General features: G+C 48.0%; 1 protein-coding gene across 3 annotated transcripts in view; it reads left to right on the forward strand.

Annotated features, from left to right (window-relative positions):
- Nucleotides 1–23,225, forward strand: part of SFXN5 (sideroflexin 5) — a 95,052-nt gene that overhangs the window by 24,130 nt on the left and 47,697 nt on the right. Inside the window, exons 4-9 of one of the 3 annotated variants that reach the window (XM_086747735.1) lie at nucleotides 12,657–12,683; nucleotides 13,543–13,597; nucleotides 15,641–15,666; nucleotides 19,843–19,896; nucleotides 21,752–21,808; nucleotides 22,670–22,735. In XM_086747735.1, the coding sequence (XP_086603861.1) occupies nucleotides 12,657–12,683; nucleotides 13,543–13,597; nucleotides 15,641–15,666; nucleotides 19,843–19,896; nucleotides 21,752–21,808; nucleotides 22,670–22,735 (285 nt within the window). The remainder of the gene's footprint in view (nucleotides 1–12,656; nucleotides 12,684–13,542; nucleotides 13,598–15,640; nucleotides 15,667–19,842; nucleotides 19,897–21,751; nucleotides 21,809–22,669; nucleotides 22,736–23,225) is intronic. The other 2 variants (XM_086747736.1, XM_086747737.1) reach the window with 2 other exon arrangements.

Consider the following 23,225-nt stretch of genomic DNA (forward strand, 5'->3'; position numbering starts at 1 on the left):
ACCAGCAGATGAGAGGTAATTCGATTTTTGACTGGTTTTTTTTTTTTTTTTCCTTTAATTTGCATCCTTCTTTGACCGCAGACAGAGCTTATCCCCTCGTGTTCACCATGGGCAAGAGATGTATACTGGAGTAGTGACTTGGCTCATCTGATGTGGTGACACAGTTGTATCTGAGAGAGGCTAATTCGCTGTTATTCCTCATCAGGATGGCTGGGTAGAACTTCATGTGGTGCTCAAGAGGGAGGCACTCAACTTTCATCTTCTTTGTTTAAGAGCCGATTTGGGTTTGGTTGCTAGAGCCCCTTAGCGATGCACTTGCTACGCTTACAACAGACTCTTCAGGCGTGAATTGGGTATGGCACGTGCGTAGAAGAGATGCCTGGATGATCTTCTAGGTTTCATAATCAGAATCAAAATCATTCTCACCTTAGAAGCCTTTAAAAATAGGAGCTTGGGCAGAGTTTTAATGCATTAGCTTTCTAAGAACCCAACCCCTCCTCCCCCCAAATATCATCTTAAGAGATCAAGAAGACAAGTTGTTTTGACAGAGTTGTTTCACTAATCTCCTGACTGATCCACTTTCATGGTACGGCACGTTTGACAGTGTTCAAATTCCATTTTTTTAAATTTTTTTTTTTTTCCTCATTCAGAAATTCGTGGTTCTCCTGAAGGATGGCAGGCAGTAGCTGAAAGCATAACAACAGCTCAGCACAATCTATATCGCTTGCTGAAATGGTTTCATCACATGAAAAATGGAAAATATAAAAGCCTAAAGCTATGTGATGTCAACTATCTCCTCCACACTTATCTTCTTGACAGGGCTCTTGTAGAGCGAGTCTTTCTCTTCGGCATTTTCAGAGCAGGTTTTTCAAAATGAGCCAAAATGGAAAAATTATGGACTACCTAAATAAAAAAAAAAAACTCTAAAGAGCCATAATTGTACTTTGCTCCAGTTCCCCATGACCATCTCTAAGCCAATTTCCAGAAAAAATGCTGCTTCGCTCCAGTTACTCTCTCTGAGATGATTCATGGACACCAGTGCTGCCAACACCTGCATCTCTTCCACGTTCAGGTCTCTCGCACTCATCCCGTAGCTCTTGTACTTGCTCGTGAACCGGAGTGGTTTCACCGTTTGGGAAAATGACCGTTAACTCAAGGTGGTAAAAACTAATTTCTTGGGCGTCATTAGCAAAAATGAAGAATTGATCTCTTAACTGTCAATAGTTGCTAGACTGCTGAGAGCTTTTTATTGAGGGAAACTTCGGGTTTCTTCCTGCGTTAGGAAAATGTTTTAAAAACATGATTTTGGGTATAGGTGTATCAATTATGTGCTCAGCAAAACAAAGGACAAATAGCTGCTTGATAAGTATTTATTCAGTGCTATGTATCTGAGCTAGAAAACATGCTCCAAACTCAACATATCTGAGCTAGAAAGCATGCTCCAAACTCAACTTCTTCAGTTTTGCTTATTCACCCAACTTTTTCTTTGAACTTTTAAGAGCTAGGCTTGGTTTTTAGTAGCTATGAAGTCAGGTATTTCAAATTCCACTTATTGAAATCCCACCAGCCAACCGAAAACATTCTGTGTGGTGGAAATACCCCACAGGGTAATTAAGCCCCCTCTCTGACAGATTCTTACGATTTCAGAATTTTTCTCTAAATAAAAAGATATTCTTGGTAGTGCAACCATTTGGGGTGTATTTCTGGTGTCCTGGTCGTTGGGGTTAGATACCCTAACAGGACTGCAAGAATTGTGTGGAACGTGCTTGGAGAACAAACTCCCTGAAGGCTTTGGGGAGGTTTGGTGTCCTGGTCGGGGATTTTGGGAGGTTGCGTGTCTCAGCATTGGGTGGTTGAAGCTAGAAAACAGTAGGATCCTTAGAAGCAGGGGGAAAAAAGGAAATGTGTAAGATTCTGTGTGCAGTTTGGGGCCCCTTAGTAAAAGAAGGACGTTGAGGTGCTGGAGCGTGTCCAGAGAAGGGCAACGAAGCTGGTGAGGGGTCTGGAGCACCAGTCTGATGAGGAGCGGCTGAGGGAACTGGGGTTGTTCAGTCTGGAGAAGAGGAGGCTGAGGGGAGACCTCATTGCTCTCTACAACTGCCTGAGAGGAGGGTGCAGGGAGGTGAGTGTTGGTCTCTTCTCCTGAGTAACAAGTGATAGGATGAGAAGAAATGGCCTCCGATTGTGTCAGGGGAGGTTTAGGTTGAATATCAGGAAACGCTTCTGTACTGACAGAGTGGTCGGGCACTGGAACAGGCTGCCCAGGGCAGTGGTGGAGTCACCATCCCTGGAGGGGTTCAAAGAACGTGTAGACGTGGCACTTCAGGACATGGTTTGGTGGCCAAGGTGGTGTTGGGTTGATGGTTGGACTTGATGATCTTGGAGGTCTTTTCCAACCTTAAAGACTCTGTGATTCATGTTGATGGAGAAACTGGTTCGGTTGTCATTCATGTCCTGTCTTCTCCAGCTCTGTAGGTACTATTGTGTTATTGCCCTTCTGTGAAGGTTTCTTCATCTCGTTTGTATGCTCTTTCCGTGCCTCACTTTACCGATCTCTCGTTACACCTCAGCAACCTTTCCAGTTCGCATCCCTTGCAGACCGTGCGGCGGCAAGAGAGAGACGCGTTGAAAGGCCTGCTGCCGCAAGCCCTTTGGAAGGACGCTTTCCGCCAGCGGCTCCCGGGGCTGGCAGGATCCGACCCTTTGCGCGCAGCTCGGGTGGCTGGTGCGATCTGTGAGTGGGTAGGTGAAAATGACACACGCGAGTGCGCTGGGAGCCAATTTGCAGCAGAAGGTATAGACTGTAACGTATCCAATTCGAAACAGGGCAGGCAATTCCCCAAACTGCCTCCTGGAGGGAATCTCCGCTGGAGTAAGAGGGTTTCATCTGAGGGAATACTTTCTCCTATAAAAACAGGGCTGGGAAAATATCAGCCTGATAAACGCGGATGGAAGGCCAACGCGCTTAAAAGCCAACGTTTTCCGGAGCTCGGTGCCGAGGTTTCGCCTCGGACCCGGAGGCTGGACCAGCTGCGGGGTGTAACGACGTGGCTTTTGTCCGTCACCTTCAGGCTTCTCGCGCTCGTTTGTAGGATCGCGTCTGTGTCCTGCGCGCGCGCGAGTCCCGTTCCCAACCTGTCCGACAGACCAGCACAGCTTGGAGGAACAGATTGACGCTGGCATGTCAGCGGTGGTGAAAGTTAGAGAGGAGCAGCGCTCGGCGGCTATCAGATAGAGAGAGAGAGATTGAAATTGCTCCCGTCTCACCACACAGCTGCTTTTTTTGCTGGGTGAATTTTTTTTTTTTTAATGTGCTCGGTGCCGCAGAAATACGTGCCCTCTTAAACAGTGATGAACGTCACGTGTGGACAAAGACGTCCAGGCGCTGAAGATCCGCCTTGGAAGGACTCCAGTAAGGTATCAGCACTGGGAATATTTTATTATGAGCTTCAGGCTGCTCTTATCTTTCAACTCTTCCCCCAGAATACCTTATACTTTTATTATTATTATTATTATTTTTTTTTTTACAAGGCTAATGAGCAAGTTAGGATCAGAGCCCTGATTTGCCCCGTTTGTAGACTCCTACCACTCTGTCCTAAAAACTTGGTATCTAAACAAGAAGTAGAACGCGGTCAAAGAAATAAGGTGATGAAGGCTCATCGTCCTCTTCTACCTCCCCTCCGTCCCCATCTGAGGCTGGCGCCCCGGCTTCTCCCCGTGGTCCTGCCAGCAGAGAGAGGCAAAGAGCCGCAGAATAGCAGGAGTGTCTCAGGGTTCTTCGCGTGCATTGAAGGAGGGCTCCCAAGAGCGAGCGATGCTTTCAAGGTTTTTATTTTTTTTAACCCAATAAAAACGAAACGCAACCCTTGGAGGCACACAGCCGTTGGTCTTACGGAGGAAACGCGCCCCCGCCGTAAAGACGATACCTATTCAGTTTGTCATTCCCTGAACTTTTTGTGTGATCTACTACAAATTTACTCCGTGCCCAGAATATCGCAAGGGAAGGCGCGATGCCATGACAGCGTGAGCTGATCTAAGTCGGCGCTGCCTCCTCTCCTCCCGGCCATGTGTTCCCACCTCCTTGCTGGCTTGCGCTGGCACAGCTGGTTCAGAGAGCTGATCTTAATAAAAACTAGAGCTCCCTCCTCCTACTCCCAAAACGCTTCGTTTTCTGACTCGAGCAGCTCCCTGTGTTTTCTGTCTGCTCTGCACCGCCTGTACGAGGAAGTGGTGGAGCCACCATCCCTGGAGGTGTTCAAAGAACGTGTAGATGTGGCACTTCAGGACATGGTTTAGTAGGCATGGTGGTGTTGGGTTGACGGTTGGACTGGATGATCTTGGAGGCCTCTTCCAACCTTAGTGATTCTGTACAACGTGGCGCGCACGCCTAAGGTGGGGAGGGGTGCTGGGGCTGTCGTACCATAAACACGTACCAGCTTGGGCTGCTGAAGATGAGTCTGTGGCGGAGGTAGGAGATGAATCCAGATTTGTTAAGACCAAAACTAAACATTTCGAGCTGTGGATCGTTGGCTGACTAAAATCCTCGTGTCTTGGAGCTACAAAGTGTTTAGGGTTTTTTGATCCATCCAGATCTTCCTCTTTGTCTACCATAGGATCATAGGCTGGAGGGTACCTCAGGAGGTCATCTAGTCCAACACAGGTCCCTGGAGTTACTGTTGGAAATCTGTCTGTTCATTGGACTGTGTGTTTACTCATACAGAGATGTTAAAATGCGTGAATATTTATTTGTTAGAAATCAAGAGCAGCGAGACAGCTCTATCGCCCAGTTTTGTACCCTCAGAAACTCCACCCTGAAAGCTTCACCCCTTCAGCATAAGGGGTGATTGGGGCGGGGTGGGGAATAAATTAACAATAAACCCAAAGTGAATGATCTGTAGTGAGAGGAAAAATGCAGTTTTTTTGAAGTTGTCCCTCGGAGACAGACACTTGCTATTCTCCAGCCAGCCCCTTCCTGCGAGCGTTGGCGGCGCATGAACTGCGGTGTGCCACTTGTGACTTCTCACTCCTCAGCCTTTCCGAACGCGGGTTTTGGCGACTCGCTGTTTTGAAACTGTTTCATTTCTTCCCCATTAGTATCAGTGAAGTGAAAAGAGGCTCACCGCCTTAATGGGCAGCTATTTATTCCTGTGTTCCTCCTTCAATCATCTTAGCAGCGGGAAGAGCCGCTCATGCTGTCCCAGACACAGCAGAGAACGATGAATCTATCAGAGGCTAAACAGCCTCCCTTTTGGAGAATAATAGCTTTTCTTAGCAGTGTTGATGAAGAGCGAAGAGGTCCATTTGCAGTAAACTGTACTTTTTTTTTTTTTTTTTCCCCCCCACTCTGGTTTCTTGCAGGATGCGATAAAACGTAGATATCTTGGTTGTCCTGCTGCTTCCTTTTCTTTGCGGGAAGGGAAGCTCTTTGCTGGTCCAAGGGCTGAACTTGGACCTCTGTCTTCTGCAATCTAAGTGTTCTCTGTGGATGGTCTAAGGTGGGTCAACCATCTTAGGCATTATTTCCAGACCGGCAAAGGACAAAAGGCACCTCGGGAGCTTGGGCAGAGGTGTTGGAGGTTACTGCACCTCAGAGAAACCGTGCTAAGTTTGACTGTTGACACCCTTACTCGGTGACAAATTGGCTTTGCTTCATCTCATCATTTGAGGATTAAGAGAGTTTATCTAAAGTCATGCCTCGATTACAAACCTAATGAGATTTGCAAGCTCCGTACGGCTAAAATAATCTGAAACAAATCTGATTTTGTTGACCAAGTTGGAGTAGCAAGCCTGGTTACCGAAGCTGTGCTTTGAACCGTGTAATGGCGTCTAAGTCCTTGTCCAACCCCGGTGCAAGTCATCGTTTGCAGCGAGTGCTTCTTCCTCTGCTTTAGTCTTTCCGGTAGAATGCCGTGAGGATTAATTAGTTAATGTTTATTGAGTGCTGCGAAGTGTTATTTAAGTGCTATCTTATTTTTATCAGTCGGGACTTGATTCTCGTTCCACCTACACTTGGTTTTGTAGCTGTGTAAATCCGTGTATTTCGCCGGAATTGCTCACGGTTTCCGATTCGCTTCCCAACACCGAGGCGCTTGCCTTGCAGTGCTGCGGCGCGGGCAGGTGTCAGCCGGTGCTCTTCAACACGTGAGCTTGTTTGAAGACTTTATGGTTCTACAGGCGGGCAGCAGCTCGCGGCATGGCTGGATGATGCGTAGGACAAGGAAGGAGATTTCTGTTGGCATCCAAGAAGAGGAGCAGAAGCTTCTGGTGCCTCTTTTGCTGACTTTTAGCACCAGGTCCAGGGTAGAAAATTTATAGATACCCTGTGTGATTTATCCCATGCGTTGGGTCATTTGATCTTTATCTCCTTAGAGCTAAAACCTTTTTAACATAACGATTATTAGGAGAAAGGTTGTAAAAGGTCCGTTGGTGAGGTTTCCTCCTGAGGAGCAAGTGTAGACAGTGGCTTTTGTTGTCCTGTTTTCCATGTTTATTAGTAAAGCCAGGCATCAGATTCCATAAATATTAGCAGGTAGGGTTGGGAACATCAGCCAGGTTTACAGACATTCAGGTGACATTAAATGTGGGACCAAAAGGTTTGGGATTCCACCACTGTAAATCTTGGCTGGAGCTTGGGGTGTGCATTTGTCTCTGTGTTCAATATCACTTTTCAAGAAGTGGGATTTTGGGACTGAAGCTGGAGGGGAGTGGGAGAAAGCCACGCACAGCATGAGTGATGGCCCTCCTGGGAGGGAAAGCACGGGTGGGGAGTGGAGCAGAACGCGTTGTAGTTCTGTAGGGCTGCACCAGACTGCCTCGCGCTTGGCACTGGTCTTCAGTTTTGGTGAAATACTAAAAATAGATGGATACTTGTTTCTCTTCATGTTACCTGCTGAGACGTTCTGGGGATGCTGCCTGGAATGGACTGACCACCATTTAATAACGAGAAAGGCAGTGGGGGAAAATCATAGAATCACAGAATCTTTGAGGTTGGAAGAGACCTCCAAGATCATCAAGTCCAACCGTCAACCCAACACCACCATGTCCCCTAAACCATGTCCTGAAGTGCCAGTTCTACATGTTCTACAGTGAAATAAAAGTGTTCTAAGATAAAATCATCAACTTTCATCGAACTACCCTTGGAATCCAAAAGATGCCATAGCTTTGCAAGCCATGCCGAAGTCGGTACGAGCTGCAGGTGCTTGACGTTTCAGAGTGTTTTTACTTCTGGAGCCAAACCCAAGTTGAGCCAGAACCAGTCACATAGGTCCAACTTAAAGTCAATGGAGAGGAGCAGGCGCTGCTGGAGCGCAGGTTGTGCGGCACGTACTGGTCATCTGGTCAGGATGAGTCGGACCGCTGAAATAAAGGAAATCCAGAGAATTTGCTGCAGTGGGTATTTGTTTTGTGGTAGATGTCTGTTAGAGGGAACGAGTCCCACCTCCCGTGTCGTACTCTAGCCGTTCGACTACCAGTTAAGGGATCTAGAATGGGGTTAAAATTTATTCATCGCTATCACTTGACACTAATGCAACGCCGGATCCCTGTTGCTGCTCTGAAGTGTTCCTCGGTGAGCTTTCCAAGCTCGGTGAGTTATGCCTTTTGAGCAAGGTTTTCTTTTTTTTCTTCTTTTCCTCTGGTTTTGTATCATTTAAACCATCGGGGTTGTTGGAAAGCACATCTGGGTTTGGAGGCCTCTGAATGGCCACACACGTGGAAGCAGATTGCTCTTCTTCAGAACGAGCTTTGCTGCATCACGCGTTCCGCTGCCGACACCCAATATTTGGAATTCGGTGTGGGGTAGGTAGTCTGAGCTTCGCTTTAATAAACCTTGCGACTCCCGGGGTGTGAAGCTCCTGGCAGTTTCTGCTGGGGTGCAAACTCCAGGCTGTTACCTCATTAAAATCCAGATTTCGTGGGTGTAGGCGAGGTCTCGTGAAAGGGCGAGAACCTCCCTGATGGAGCGAGCAGGGGATGAGCAGATCTTGAGATGGAGCTCTGTCTCCGCTTGGCTGGGCAATGAAATAAATTAACTGGAAATACTCACCCTTTGGAGGATTTCCTCTTCCCTCTTTACTAGGGGAATTTTGCGAACCGTTGAAGTGATGTTGGTGCAAAGTCTAAGGCAGATAGGCCAGTTAGTCATTGCGGAGCTCCAACTGCTGTGTTTTCTCGCGTACGTAGGGCTCATCAGACACATGACTCCTCGTTAGCGCTTTGAAAATACCTGTGCCTTGTCATTATGGGTGTTTAACGTGCAATTTTCTCTACAGAGAAAAACTGACGTGGCATATCCAGAGCATGTAGATTGAAGATTGTTTCAATGTCTTCTACAGTATTATGCAAGGAACTGGGATCCTGTTGGCACGTAGAGTTGGGGGAGGGAAGCTTTAGAGCATCTATGATAGATTCCCAACATCAAATCTGCCTCCATTGACCGTAGGGAGGTGGGTGCTGGCAACGCGAAGGAGTAGGTGGTGTGAATCTGTCGGTGCTCTCCAGACCTGAGGCGCTGGAGGCCAACTTCAGCGACATAGTAGGTGGTCCGGTTACGGCCAACCGAACTGGCGTAGAAGCTGGCCGCTGGTTTTAGCAGCGTTGGAGCCTGCTGTAAACGAGGGTGGAGAGTTTGTAAACGTGGTTTTCTAACCTAGCTGAAACTTTGTGCAGAGAGGAAAAAGAAAAATCTTGTCTTTGAGTCCCGGACCATGAAGTCTTACCGTATTTAAGAGGAGGGAAGTTAATATCTTAAAAATAACTGGTACCCTTCGTACTGTTTTATAGTGGCAGGTGTTAGCTAATAGATTTCGGCTGGATATATTCTTTAAAGAAATACTTTTTTTTGAAAGCTATCTCTAAGCTGCAATTCTGCTGCTAAATAAGGAATGCTAATGAATGTCCTGGCAACCAAAGATCATATCTGTCCTCCAAGAGTTATTCTGGTCTCTAGCTCCTCACCGCAGCCTTGGTTCTCTTTAGGGTGTGGCAGTGTTTGGTACCCTTCCTTAAATGTCATAAACGTGTAATGTTTTTGGATAACTGAGTTGAGTTCCTTAGTTCAGAGTTTTAAGACTATCTGCTGTAGGTGGTAAGCAAAGTGGTGAGGTCCTCTTGCTCGAAAAATTGTAGAAAAAAACCCAGAATCCTGGGAAGGATGGGTGGAAATATCATCTGTGAGTCCAGTGTCCTGAGATGCTGGTGGTGGGAGTACTTGTGAATGGTCCTGGAGCTGTTTCTTCCACGACCGTGAAGGACATCTCCACAAAGCAGAGCCTGACCTATCCTGGTGGAAGGCTGAAATGGCCACCGGCTGGAGGAACTTGTCTGTCGCCACCTGCTTAAGTTGCTGGGCAGATAGCGGGAAATGTGGGCGGTGCTCCAACGCTCCTGCCCCCTTGTCGTCTGAGCTTCTTTGGTGTAAACCCATGTAGGAGCGGGTTGGGTTCTTGCACCCAAATTTCAACGGTGGCGAAACCGCTACGCAGCTTTGAGCCGGTAATATACGGCAAAAGTGATGTAAAGGAAGATCGTCTATTATAGGAGACCCGCCCAGTACAGGCTGCCTATATTTAGAGATCAGGGACCTAAATCGAACAGAAATTGAGCACGAATCTGGAGTCATTCCACGTCCTCCAGCGAGGACGCTTTGGATTCATGCTAGCGTAAATGAGATCAAAATCTGGCTGCTTCTCGAAGATGGCCGGAGAGACCGTGAATGAAATCCCCGGCAAAAATAGAGCCTTGCTCTCAGAAACGAGCCCCCCAGCTGGCAAGGCTCGTCACAGAACTGGAGCTATTGAAAAACGCCGCAGACAGAAAATGAATTAGAGGAGAAAAAAGTGAAAATGAGCTGGCAGAATCTTTAGGTGACTCATCAGGTGCATCTTGTAAAGTCTCTTTCTGAGAAGTAATGAAATCGCATGTTCTAACAATATTTGCACTGCAGCAGGAAAATGCATAAATATTGGGATCAATTAATGAAATTAGATAATTTGACCAAAAAAGCCATAGAGCTGGCTCAGAAACCATCCCTCTTCCTTTTTGCTAGTCTTCGTGCTTGCAGTTGGAGAGGAAAATCCCGTGATTTCGTTTCACATCCAAGATAGGTGAGACCTGGGCAGACGCAGGGTTACTGGGACGCTCTGTGTAGTCACCTGCAGCTCGAGGACTTCCACCTTCACCCCTTGGAAGTCCTCGAGCTGGTGGGCAGGCAGGTGCAGAAAGGCCCTGGCAGATCTCTGGGTGTGCATCCTTCCACCCTCTGGATTTTAGAACCGTTGAGGGCATCTGGTCTCTGCCAACCACAAACATTGTCTCTTCGTGTCCCTCAAACCCTGTTCCCATTCCCTGTGTAAAATGGGAAACAAAGATTTTCCTTAAAAAAAGCAATGTTTAGGTATTTCAGTGACTTATTGCATGCAGTGGAGGTCATCACGGAGCTTCAACCGCATCCTGGGCTGCACCCCCAGGAGCGCGGGCAGCAGGTCGAGGGAGGGGATTCTGCCCCTCTGCTCCGCTCTAGTGAGACCCCACCTGCAGCGCTGTGTCCAGCTCTGGAGCCCCCAACATCAGAAGGACGTGGACCTGTTGGAGAGGGTCCAGAGGAGGCCACGCAGATGCTGAGAGGGCTGGAGCAGCTCTGCTGTGAGGCCAGGCTGAGAGAGCTGGGGCTGTTCAGCCTGGAGAAGAGGAGGCTCCGGGGAGAGCTGAGAGCGGCTCCCAGTGCCCAAAGGGGGCTGCAGGGAAGGTGGGGAGAGACTCTTCAGCAGGGCCTGCTGGGACAGGACGAGGGGTGATGGTTTTAAAATAGAGGGAGGCAGATTCAGATCAGATACTAGGAAGAATTTTTTTACACTGAGGGTGGTGGCACACTGGCCCAGGTTGCCCAGAGAGGTGGTGGATGCCGCATCCCTGGAAACATTCCAGGCCAGGTTGGCCGGGGCTCTGAGCAACCTGATCTGGTTGGAGATGTCCCTGCTCCTGGCAGGGGGGTTGGACTGGGTGGGCTTTGAAGGTCCCTTCCAACCCTAACCATTCTGTGATTCTATGATTCCATTCTGGAGTGAGAGCTGAATTTGGAGTGAAATACTGGGGTTACTGGTATCAGTGGGTCAATTTATGCTGTTTATAATGAGTTATTACCTTATTCCAACAGTGTTTTCATGGATTTGTATTTGGGGAAGGCACTAAACCTCGGGTGAAGACGAATGGCAGAACGGGGCTCAATTAGTACCGTCATAATGCTAAAATCTTAAGCGTCTATGCCCGCATCGCAGAATACGCGCACGGCGCTTGGGTGGGTGTTCTGGTGGGTAAGCGGGCAAACGCGAGCTCTCGGAGCAAAAAGAGCTATCGCCGTCGTTGGATTTCTCCACAGCGAGAGCAGAACTCGTCAGGTTGGCCTACCCTTGGGCTGGCAGCGGTACAACTGTTGTTGGAATAATTTGCCTGGTTTCTGGCGGCCTCGATTCAAGAGGATGTTGACAAATTGGAAAGATGAAAAAGAGCCACGAGGGTGGTTAAAAGATTGGCAAACGCGCTTTGCCAAGGAAACAGCCAGTCTCCTGGCTCAGATGAGTTTTATTTTATTTTATTTTATATTTTTCTTGAAGGGGAAGTTAAAGGGTGGCTTTAGCAACTCCAAGTACCTGCGCGAAGGACAAAAATAGGCAAGGCCGGAGGCTGTCAGACGGAGGCGTAACACCGGCCGGCGCCCGGAGGTTGGAACCAGGCTTGGGCTGAGCAGAGCAGTTTTCAGTAGTGAAAGCAACGATCCGTTGGGATATCTCACAGGAGTCCTGGTTTTTCATCACGTACATCAAAAGGGGAGATTTTTCTGAGATTGTAATTTGCGTTGCGGCGCAATTCGTGGAGGAAAGCCCTCCGGCTTCGTTAAGCACTGGGCAAACTGGGTTTATGGAGAGCACCTCCTGAAGCCAGGCACCTACTCCTCCGCTCCACCCGCCCCCCACGCAGGGCGTTTCTCCCCCGGTGCTTGTAGATCCCCGCCGCCCGAGCCCGATGGGAGGTGTTCTGATGCTGCTGAATTGCGGTCGGTAAATAACTCTAGGCACTCCTGAGAGTTTTAAATGAGATTTTTTTTTTTTTTTTTTTTTTTTCCCCCCCTCCTCTTCATGAGCATTTTTCAGTGCAAGTGTTTCCCTTCCTGTGAGAAATGAAGAGCAATGTCCGGCTTATTCTGAATCCAGGTTTTATTTGAAGAGTTATTTATTTTATTTCCCTGCAGGGCTTGCTCCACCTTTGTTCCGCAGCAAGCCCCGCTTTCCGCGGGAAGCTCGTCCAAGGCGACGCTGCGCTAAATTTGCCTTGAGATCTCCCCGCGGCAGAGCTGCCGAGATGATTCTGGATTTGTAAAGCTTGTAGCAGAGCATGAAGTCTGGCTGTCGCTATTCTTTCGTACCGTTCTATCTGGTCTGGCTGCTCCCACCGGCCAGGCAGATTTGAAGGAGCTCGGTGCATGTAAAGGATCTTTAAATACACCCTGGGAGGGTGCGGAAAACGCGTCTCTTTTAAAGCAATCCCGCGCGTCGTTTACTACGGCAGCTAAAAGAGGAATATTTGGGGCTTGGTGTAAAACTTGTCTTGTAAAAAAAACTTGCTTGTTTTTTAAAACGCAATATTCTCTTTTGTTTTTCTAGCTGTGGGGAGCTCAGAAAATCAAGCAGGTAATAAATTTTTTAAATATTTCATTATTGCTGTCAACTATTGCTGCTTTTTTTTTTTTTCCTTTCTGCCGAGGGATGCTGTCCTCCTCTCCATCATTGACTTTGCCAGGTGCTGTTTTGTCTTGCCGCAGAAATGTAAATGCAGAGAACACAGTTGCCACCAAAGAGTCTGATTTTTTTTTTTTTTTTTTTTCTGTATTTATATATTTTGATGTCTTCATTTTCTCCTTCCTGTCTAGTCAAGAGATTTCTTGTCTCCAGGCTTTTGGAAATACTTTGACAGTTCTTTGGTAAGGCTTGTGACTGTGTCGTACCTTCCTTCTCTGCAGTCCCGCATCGCTCGGGGGTTGGTTTTTCATCCCCAAACCATTTACTACTGGTGCAACCTCCCGGGCTCGTTGTAAAATTTGGTAAAAACGAGCCGAGTGAGCGTTGTTGTCGGTAAAACGGATTTAGGATTTCCGTGGAGGCTGGGCTGCCCGCAGCCACCGGCGTTGGCTGGGAAGCTGCGGATGTACGTAAAGATTGAACGATCCGGCAAATCCGAATCCCGTGGCACGCGAGGGGATTTTATTTGGGTCACCCTTACGGTGACCCACCCCTGCCTGTTTTTATCCCAGCTCAACAGCAGCGTTTCAGGCTTCCCACGACATGCTGCAAACGGGGAAGACGTTCCTCGGTGTGACTCCGTCCGCCGTGGCTAGGCCGCGCGAGTCCTTACGAGGACTCATTCGCTTCCCGAGCCGCACAAAATGATTTACACCCTCGTTCCCCGATGCTGTCCGGTCGAAGGTGCCGTTTGTAGAGCTGCGCCTTGCCAACTGTTGCCGCGCCTTCACTGTGTCTGTCTGTTTTCCAGGCCATCATCCATCCCGACACAAACGAGACCATCTTCATGCCTTTCCGAATGTCAGGTATGGTATGTCCTGATCAGACAATCGTTAATTTGACCTAGAATTGGTACAAAATGTTTGTTTTCTTTTCTTTTTTTTTTTCCCCCCTCTTTTTTTTTTCCTGAATTGCATCTTGTCAACAATTAGGCCAAGATCAGAAACTAATTAAAATGACTAAATCCCTTTGCAGTCAAGGAGAATCAGGAACCTTCAGGCCCGTGTGAAGATCTAGTGCTTAATATTTTCCTTTCCTTCAGGTATTTTGACGTGCACTCAAGCCAATGGCTTTTCTGGCATTTTTGAGGTATCCACCACTATAACGGGCATTTTAATTTTGTCGTAAACAACGAAGCTTGATGCCCAATGAGCGGCTTAGGAGAGAACGGGATGAGCCCTATTGTTCCGCATGCGCTGGTACCTAATAGCGTTGGGAGCCCAGGACGGATCGGCTTGTCTGTGGATTAATTGGGCTGCTTAATCATTAAATTGTTACCTCCTCCTTCCCGTTTTGGGGTGTCCCTTTGCCATGGGTTGAAAAGTGGCTCTTTTGGGGATGCAAGTGCAGCCTTGGTCCTTTCCCAAAGGACCTATTTAGATAGTTAGGACCTTTTTTCCATATTTTTGGGAGGAACATCTTCACCTGAATTCTGGGCACAGTGGAGAAGTCACAGGGTTGGTGGGTTTTGTTCTCCAGTTCTTTGAGGAAGGATGATGCTGAGGGTGAAGCGGAGGGGAGAAAAGCCAGGACCCAGGCTTTACTGCCTTCTTCTGTAATTTTTTTAAAGAATTTTTTCTCCCTCTCAGGTCTTTGCCCTTTCCAACTGTAAATTGGATCCATGAGGCTTAATTCAGTAATGTTGGTGAAATGCTCCAAGACCTTCCAGTGGAAGTCGTAGAGATGAATTATAATTAGCACAAAAAATTGGCAGGCTTAGCAGGAGAAGAAAGTGAAGCGTTTGATTTTTGTGGCACTCAACGAGATTTGGGGTAAAGGCTTGTCTCTATTAGAGAGCTTTAACTGCCACCTGTGATTCAAGTGGTCCCTCTCTCCTCCACGATGCAAATAAACTTTCTTCAGGGTGCTTACACCCTGGTCCTTTTTTTTCTACTGACCTAGAAATAAATGAGCTCTCCTGGTCTAAAACCACTAGCAGAGAGCTTGATAAAGCAGACGGTGAAAGAGGGAGGGCCCACCTACGGCGGCGTGGTCCTGCATGGGCCCTGCAGCTTGGTAGATGCCTTCATGGGCATCTTTGGCCTGCTGACCTGGTGGGACCAGGCTCAGCGAGAGAGGAAGGGGCGCGGAAAGCTGGAGTGTTTTCTCCTGGGTTAGCGAGGGTGGGTGGTGGGAGGGCCTGATGAGCCACAGAGCTGGCACGAGGGAGGGAACAGATTGCGTGACTGAGCCTGGGAAGGGGGGCAGGATCTCCCCCCTTTCCGTGGCAGCAAGCCACTGGGTCAGCTCCGTTAGCAGCACTGCGGCATAAAATCATAGAATCATGGAATGGTTTGGGTGGGAAGGGACCTTCAAAGCCCACCCAGCCCAACCCCCCTGCAAGAAGCAGGGACATCTCCAACCACATCAGGTTGCTCAGAGCCCCGGCCAACCTGGCCTGGAATGTTTCCAGGGATGGGACGTCCACCACCTCTCAGCATCATCCAGCTCCTCCTGGTCTGGACCGCTGGCTGCCTAGCCCTGCTCGGCAACACGGTGCCCTCTGAAGTGCTGACGCCGTGCACTGGCACAGACTGGGTTTATTGGAGTAAGTTTTAGGGTTTAGATGTTTAAAGTTTCAGGGAAACTCTTCGACCACAACCCAAGAAAACCAAAAAGAAGGAGATTGGGCAAAAATCAGGAGGCTGCTGTGGTTGATGCTTGGTCCATAGATGTCTCCGTGGTGGTAGGGAACGGGTGGAAGTGAGTGTAGCCCATCATGCCAGGTGTGACTTCTACACTAAACTGGTCGATGTCTTGGATGTGATTTTTTTTTTTTTTTTTTTTTTTTTTTGCCATCCCAAAACTGCTTATTAAAATATCTTTTTTCCTTTCTTTTTTTTTAATAGGTTACATTCCCTTTGGAACACCCATCGTAAGTATCTTAACATCTCTCCCTGCGTTGTTTGCGACTACCAAGAAACGCATTTTTTTACGCTTGCAGACAATTCTCCAAATGCCGCCTTACCCCCTCGCGACGCCTTCGCACAGGGTTCCCACCTTTCCCGTCGCGCGTTATCGTGTCAAACCTGCCCGATCGATCTTGTGCTGGAGGTCATTTCCCTATTTAACGCCACTCGCTTCGGCGTCCTCTTTCCCTTCCGCAACGGGAAGACCGAGAAGAGCTCATTACCTGCAAAACGCGACTTCTGAACTCTCTAATTTCTTTTGGATGCTTTTTATTTTTTTTGTTTGCATGTTTTACAAGTCACTTCTGGAACGTGCTGAGCTGCAGCACGGCGAGGCCGGTGTCGGGCGCCCTCGATTAATGAAACCGGCAAGCGCTTTCCGCGGGGTTATTGCTCAGGGCCTTTTTGGTTTGTGCTTGTTGTTGTGAAATTTGTAAGCGTTTGGGTGCTGTCGGTAGTGAAAGGCAGACAGGAGATAATTCCTCTTGTCTTCCTAAAGCTGAAACCTGAGCTTTTCTTCAGGAGCAGGAACCATTAATTGACCTCATTTTATGAACGGGGAAACTGAGGCACACAGTTTTGCCCCAAATCACCCCACCTTAGTCCTCATCGCCACCAGCTCATGGCTCAGCTTATTAGATTACACATATTAAAATTATTGAAGGAGCAAAATCTGCTAAATTTAATCTTCCCAAACCCAGGGGACTGTGGCGTAGTGCTTGCTTAAAGGTAACGATCCCTTCCCAAACGACGGTAGCGGGGTTGCTGGCGCCTAAAAGCAGAAATTATCACGCTGTTACTATTTGTTGTGGTGCGTAAGGGGTTGGTGGTAGCTTTGTATGGGGCATTTTAAAAGAAAAGGTTAAACAAAAATGAGTTAACGATCAAATTGACAATGAAATCGGCCCAAATCCAGAGCTGTCAGAGGAGCCGCGAGCTGTCAGATGAGCCCAATTTCGCTAGCTGTAAAGGATAAACTGGAACCTCTTGTCATTTAAAAAAAAAAAAAAAGAAAAAAAAAAAACCCAAACGTTTCAAATGTTAAAATTAAAATGTAACATTTATGCCAATCGATCTGTGAAATTTAGTGACAAAATTGGCAGCCTGCTCTAGCATAAAAACAGTTTGAGCCTTGCATTTTGCGTCGGGGGGATGGGATTTCCTCAAGAGAGACTGGATGTGCCCGCGGTGGGCAGGCCCGCGAAGCCGCGCCGGCGTGCCGCTGCGCCCGCGCTGCTCGTCCCGCTGTCCGGGGGTCAAACGCCCTGCGTCCGTGCCGGCAGAGACGTGACCAGATTCTGCATTAACGGGTTTACCGCCTCAGTCGATACGCGATGCTGCCTGTACGCGCGTTGGTTTGTTGGTTTTTTTTCTCTTTTTTTCCCCTATAGCTAATGCAAAATAATTCAGTGAGGTTTAGCTCATTGTGAGGGAGATTAAGGTCTTGCTGAAGATAATCGTTTCAGTTCTGGCCGGAGCAGCTACTCCCCTGACGCAACCAAATCCCGTGGCTGTTTGTTCTTCCTTCGCCTTGCGATCATTTATTTTTCTTTTTAGCCTCCGGCCTTTCCCTGCTCAGGTTTACGGTTGGACCCCAGAATCGGTTGCAGTGGCAGAGGAGGGGACGGAATGGAGGACACGTAAGCGTAGGGAGAGTTTTGTGTTTCATCCCAGGGATGAAAGGCTCCGAGGAGGAAGATTTATCTGGATTTAAGGAAATTCAGCCCAAGACATGGGCAGTGAGGGTGGAGCAGAAGCCGTGCTGCTGTTCCCAGCTGCCACAGCACCTTATTTTAGAATCATAGAATGACAGAATCATGGAACAGTTTGGGTGGGAAGAGACCTTCAAAGCCCACCCAGTCCAACCCCCCTGCAAGGAGCAGGGACATCTCCAACCAGATCAGGTTGCTCACAGCCCCGGCCAACCTGGCCTGGAATGTTTCCAGGGATGGGAACATTTTCCCCCGCCGTTTAAAAACAGAGGGGTCTTGTTGAGATTTTGAAGGGCGCGGAGAAGACCCGGGTGTTGGTACGGGGTTGCGGACGGCTCTCGCTGACGCACAAGGCCTGACTCGGGATTCGCGCTCATAACGCCAACGTGCCGCGAGGCGGCTCAGACCTGACGGGTGGCCGAGCGGCAGCGTTAGCCCTGGCTTTGGGGCCTCCAAGGGCCGTTCACACCTGATGGGCAATTAAATTTTGTAGCTGGTACTTTTCTAGTGTTTAGAAGCCTTTTTTATTTTGTTTTCCTTCTTAGTTATTTTTTCCCCTGACAGTAATTAAAAGTGAAGCTGTACATTTCTTGACAGACTCTTGCACATATGGAGAGTTTGCATTTAAACGTGCCTCTTTCAGTCATACAGATTTTGGGTGCTCTTTTTTATTTATTTATTTTTCCTCTTTCTCCTTCTCGGCGCTCGGCTTCAGCTGACAATGTAAGTCGCTGCTTGCAGCCTTCCCTCTCCTCCGGAGCCTCATTAGCCCGCTGGCGTCAGGGGCGTAAGCCAGTCCTGGGGCGAGGAGGTTCATCGCCTGTTGGATTCGTTTGGCGAAGAGCGGCAACGGCGTAATTAATGACAAGATCCGCGTGTTGAATGGAAGCGGTAAATTAGTGTAGCTCGCACGCGTTGGCGCTCGGCCAGCCTCCGAAGTCGCTGTAACTTCACGAAGGGCTGTAGGAGGAAAAGCTGGAGGAGGAGGAGGAGAAAGGAAAGAAGATGTAGATGAAATCAGGCCTCCCAACCCTATTCCCCTTTTGTTTGTTGTTATTTCTCTCTTATGTCCTTAAGCAGAGAAGTTGCCTCCTCTTCAACTCACGCTGCTGCAGATGTGTTGAGATGGCTTTATCCTTCCTTGCGGCGTGGTCTCCATGCTCTAACAGGGAAGTTTTCCTTCTTCTCAGCTCCTGTAGGGATAAACTTAAAGAAAATGGTGCAGAAGGCGGTCTGAGTGTGGGAATGAACTCGCAGCCTTCTTGCCCAGGTGCCAGAGACGTTGCAGTTCACATGAGCGGCCTGGAAAGAAACGTATTTGGAATTAAAAGGAGTTGTTCGGTCTTTGTACTCTTTAGAAAGATGCGAGTGTGATTTTTGCAACAAGATGACCATCTTCTTCAGAAACATTTAAGGCACAGGAGGGAGAAAATATCAATGATGTTAGGAAGTATCTCATCTTACCTGTTTCTTACCCAAGAACTCATCTTCCTGTCCCTGTTTGTTGGGTTTGTCATTGGGAGGCCCGCTGCTGTGCATCCCTTTTTTCTTCTTCAACTTCTTGGGCTTTAAGAGGAAAAATTGCTGTACAACGAGGTAGGAAGGAGTCTGTCAGTTCTGTATTGTGTGTGAGAGATGAGGTCGTTAAAGAATTGCAGTGCCTCTGTGTTGAGACACCCCAAGGATGCTCTCAGGACTGTATAGGCAAGGTACCCATGTGTGGCGTTGGGTGTTGCGATGGGCGACCTTGCAAAGCCTACGGCATCTTGCATTCGTGCAGCAGCTGGCCAGATGTTCTAGGACAGACTTCCATACAGCTCTGGGAGACGGCGATTGTCAGCCTGAGCTCGTAACCCAAGCAGGAGTTTTCGCAGCTCGGAGTATGACACATCAACAATTCTCTTAAAACAAAATTCCAGCTCCCAAACAGGAGCACATGTGCTTCCAGGTGGCACTCCTGTCTTCAGATGTTCAAATCAGTTTTCTTTCTTGTGCTTGAAACAGCAAACGTGCCAAAGGAAAACAAGAAAACCCCCTTCCCTGCCAATAGGAACAACTTTGAACTCTTCCATTCTTGCAATGTTTGTGTTATCCTCCAGAAATACCTGGACTAAAGAACTGATGATATTTTGATGAACTAATCTTTGGACGGTATCTGGTGCCAGACTCTTTCCAAGGTGTGTTGCAAGCAATAATTAAAGATGCAAAGCTTTCACAGTCAGCTACGTTGCCCAGTTTCACCACTGGAAAATTGAGAGACGAAGGGAAGTGGGAGGGAAGTTCAATAATTATAATGAAATAAAACCATAAAGGAAGTTAATTTGTTCAAGTCTTTAGAAATAAGCTAGACTGTTTGCATGCCTAGAAGAGCACCGAGAGCAAACAAACCAACAATGCATTCACTAATGAGAAAAACCTCTTCTCTTGCAGGTTGTTGGTCTTCTCTTGCCCAACCAGACGCTGGCATCCACTGTGTTTTGGCAGGTAACGCTTGTATGGATGGGTGGAGGACGTGGTGGAGAGGAAAGCAGCAGTTGACGTGTCTAGAGGGCAGATTGATGCACGTGGCTTCTCTGCAGTGGCAGTGCTTTAGTTAATGGGGAGGTGGTGTGGGTGGATGTCATCAAGGAAAGGTTTGGTAGATCTGGAAGGAGCTACAATCAAACTGTCGGGTCCACTTTCCAGGGCCTGGCTGTTTATGCCGTCGCAAAGGGGCTGCAAAGTAGCCCGGGATCTCAAATTCAGCTCTTTGGCCCCATGTGATACTGGTGTGAATGTGCTCCGTGTGTACTTCTGTGAAAATGTGGACCCTTGAGCTCGCACATCTGCCGTTTTGAAGACACCCTGTCAAGTCGTTGGGATCTTCCTGGGTGAATTCCCGTTGGAAGCGCAACATGGGCGAGGGCTGGGGCAGGCCCCATGCCCAGGAATTTTGGGAATAGCTGGGCATTGCAAGGGCGGGGACCTCTGCGCTCAATGTGCTGCAGAGGGTTATGGGGGAAGAAGTTTAGTGTTACTTCCCCATTAAAGTTCTGGGAATTAAGAGGAAGAGGAGGAAGCGTGCACCTGAATCCATAGTAAACACCCTACTGAAGAATAATTTCAGCGCTAACTGAAATGCAAACCCAAGTTACTTTCCAACTTACTTTTAGTTGCGAATGTCTTTTTATTGTCTATAGTGTAAGTGAGGATAGAGAATTATGGGGTTAAGAAACGTCAAAGCAGAGTGGGATCTGCCTGGCGTGTTAGAAAGACTGCAGAACTGCGAATATGTCGGGACGTGCCGGTAACTTGTGGTTTGTGTATTTAGCTCTAAGTTGTGCCGTGTGGCTTTACCTGCTGGGAGCAGGACAGTGGCTGGAGACATCTAGACTCATTCATGTTTTTGAAGGCAACTTGCCCCACCAGTTTTTAGACGTCTACGATGGAAAGAGTTGGGTTTTGGACAAGTCACTCTTGTGCAAGTGAGGAGCTGGCTTGGGCTGGGTGCCTTGTAAATGGCTTACCTGAGGAGCTCCTGTTCCCACCATCACCGTGCAGCTGGGAGAAACTTTGGGCTTTGAAAGGATGGGATAATCCTTTTAAAACTAGCAAGACTATTTCCAACGCAGAAACCAAACGAGGCTACTCAAGGAGGAAGTCGTAGCAGGCAGGTCCGGCAGTCGTAGCCTGTCCAAGCCACTGCCGCTTGACGAGTGGTTCTCAAAAAGTCCTTCCTCCACCATGATGGGCACACGGGTCATCCCCTTCTTGCATTGGCAACCTGACTTTGTAAATTTTTTTTTAATTATTATTTAAAGAAAATAAAAAAGCAAGGTTTGCTGAGTCCAAAGTTCCAGGCTAGAGGGCTGGTCAGCAGGAAAAGTGTGCTCTTGGGCCGTGAACTCCTCAATGACTGGGCTGATCCCCATGTTTTAGTGCCTCGTTTCGCTCCCTCCCCTCACCCTCGCTTCGTTCCTCATCCTCCATCTTAGTTCTGGCCACAGCTGGAGAGGAGTCCGGTTCTGACACGCTCTGAACTGGGAACATGGTGTTTTGGGGATGAAAACGATAATTTTCTTTAAATTGCCAGCAGTTGCTGTGGGTAAAGCCCTTTCAGGAGCTTGATGCTACTCATCCTCAGCTTCTGCCCTGCTACTTTGGTGAGAACCTGCTCCAAAAAGTTGTGGACAGAATTACCAGTTTAGTGGCGTCCGTATCCATGAGACGGTACATCTGCTCATCTCCTGTTCCCCAGCGGAAGCCTCCTATGACCCCGCAGCACTCCCACGTTTATAGATTTTTTTTTTTTTTTTGTTATTTCTGTGAAGTTTATGCCTCTCTCTTCTTTCCTCTGTAGTGGTTGAATCAGAGCCACAACGCCTGCGTCAACTATGCAAACCGCAATGCGACAAAGGTGAGGAGACCCAACGTATGCGGCGCGTTAGGTCCGTTTTGTCACGGAAACCCAAGTCTTGTCTCTTCGCTGTTAATAAAGACTCTGGAGTCGGCACTGTGATAAATTTATGGATTGGCCATTCTCCTGTGTAGACTTCCATTTTAAACCTCAGCTGTGAATGGCATGAGGATCTCAAAATCACTCGAGGCACGTAAGATAATGCTCAGTGCCTTTGAGATGAACCAGTATATAGTTCAAACTGGTCTGAAATGGTTTAATTTGGTCTGTGATTGAGCACAAAGCAAAATGGTACCTGGGTTTTTGGATAGCAGAAGCTGGCTCCATGAACACGGTGCCGTCTCTTGAGGACTTTGTATGCCCTACCAGCTGTGGTGCCGGGACGTGGTGGGGCTATTCCTACTCTCTTCCTTCGCTTTAGCCTTCGTTCATCCCGTGTCGGGATACGGGAAGCTGGGTTGGAAACCATCCAGCTCTTTGAGATAACATTTCAAAGACAAAGATTTAATGTGGAGGGTTTGGGGTTCATCACCAGCGTGTAAGCGCGCTAATTTTGTACCATTTGCTGAATTTCATCCACATACTTCCTTTAAGCTGCTATTATTATAATTTTCTGATGCCAATTAATTTTCCATTCCCTTTAACCCTGCTCGGGAGGCTACAGTTTTCCTTGCTTTTGCCGCTGCTAGATGACAGACCGCGTGTCGCAGAACAATATGACAAAACTAAACCTGTCTCTGGTTTAAAACAAATACAACGAAAACAAAACAAAACCAAACCAAAACAAAACAAAAAGCTTGGTTGCTTTTTAATCACCAGCAGTTTGTTTATTGAAAATATGTTTTGTTTTTCTCTCCAAAGCCTTCTCCGACATCCAAGTTCATCCAGGGCTACTTGGGAGCTGTCATAAGTGCTGTCTCAATAGCAGTGGGTAACGCTTTATATCTCTATATTTCGCTTCGGAGTAACTGCTCCCTTCCCGCGGCGCTTTGGAGATGTTTGGTTGAATTGCCGAGCGTGTTTGTCTTTTAATTGACAGAATTCAGTCTGCAGAACCAGAAAATATTTTAACCGTGAGGTGTCTCTGTCCGTGCGCGCTCCAAGTTTTCAGTAGAAGGGGACTTCTACCCCGATGGCTTCCAGCACATCCTGCACCGCGGCTTTGCTGCTGGGTGAACTGGGATTGTCACACTGGAACAGGTTGCCCAGAGAGGTGGTGGATGCCCCATCCCTGGAAACATTCCAGGCCAGGTTGGACGAGGCTCTGAGCAACCTGATCTGGTTGGAGATGTCCCTGCTCCTGGCAGGGGGGTTGGACTGGGTGGGCTTTGAAGGTCCCTTCCCACCCAAACCAGTCTGTGATTCTATGGGCACGTGCATTAACTGGTGGTGAATTAGCCTGGTCCAAGTTAAAAGA

This window comes from Chlamydotis macqueenii, chromosome 4 (genome assembly GCF_036417535.1).
Source record: "Chlamydotis macqueenii isolate bChlMac1 chromosome 4, bChlMac1.mat, whole genome shotgun sequence".
In the NCBI taxonomy this organism is placed as follows: domain Eukaryota; kingdom Metazoa; phylum Chordata; class Aves; order Otidiformes; family Otididae; genus Chlamydotis; species Chlamydotis macqueenii.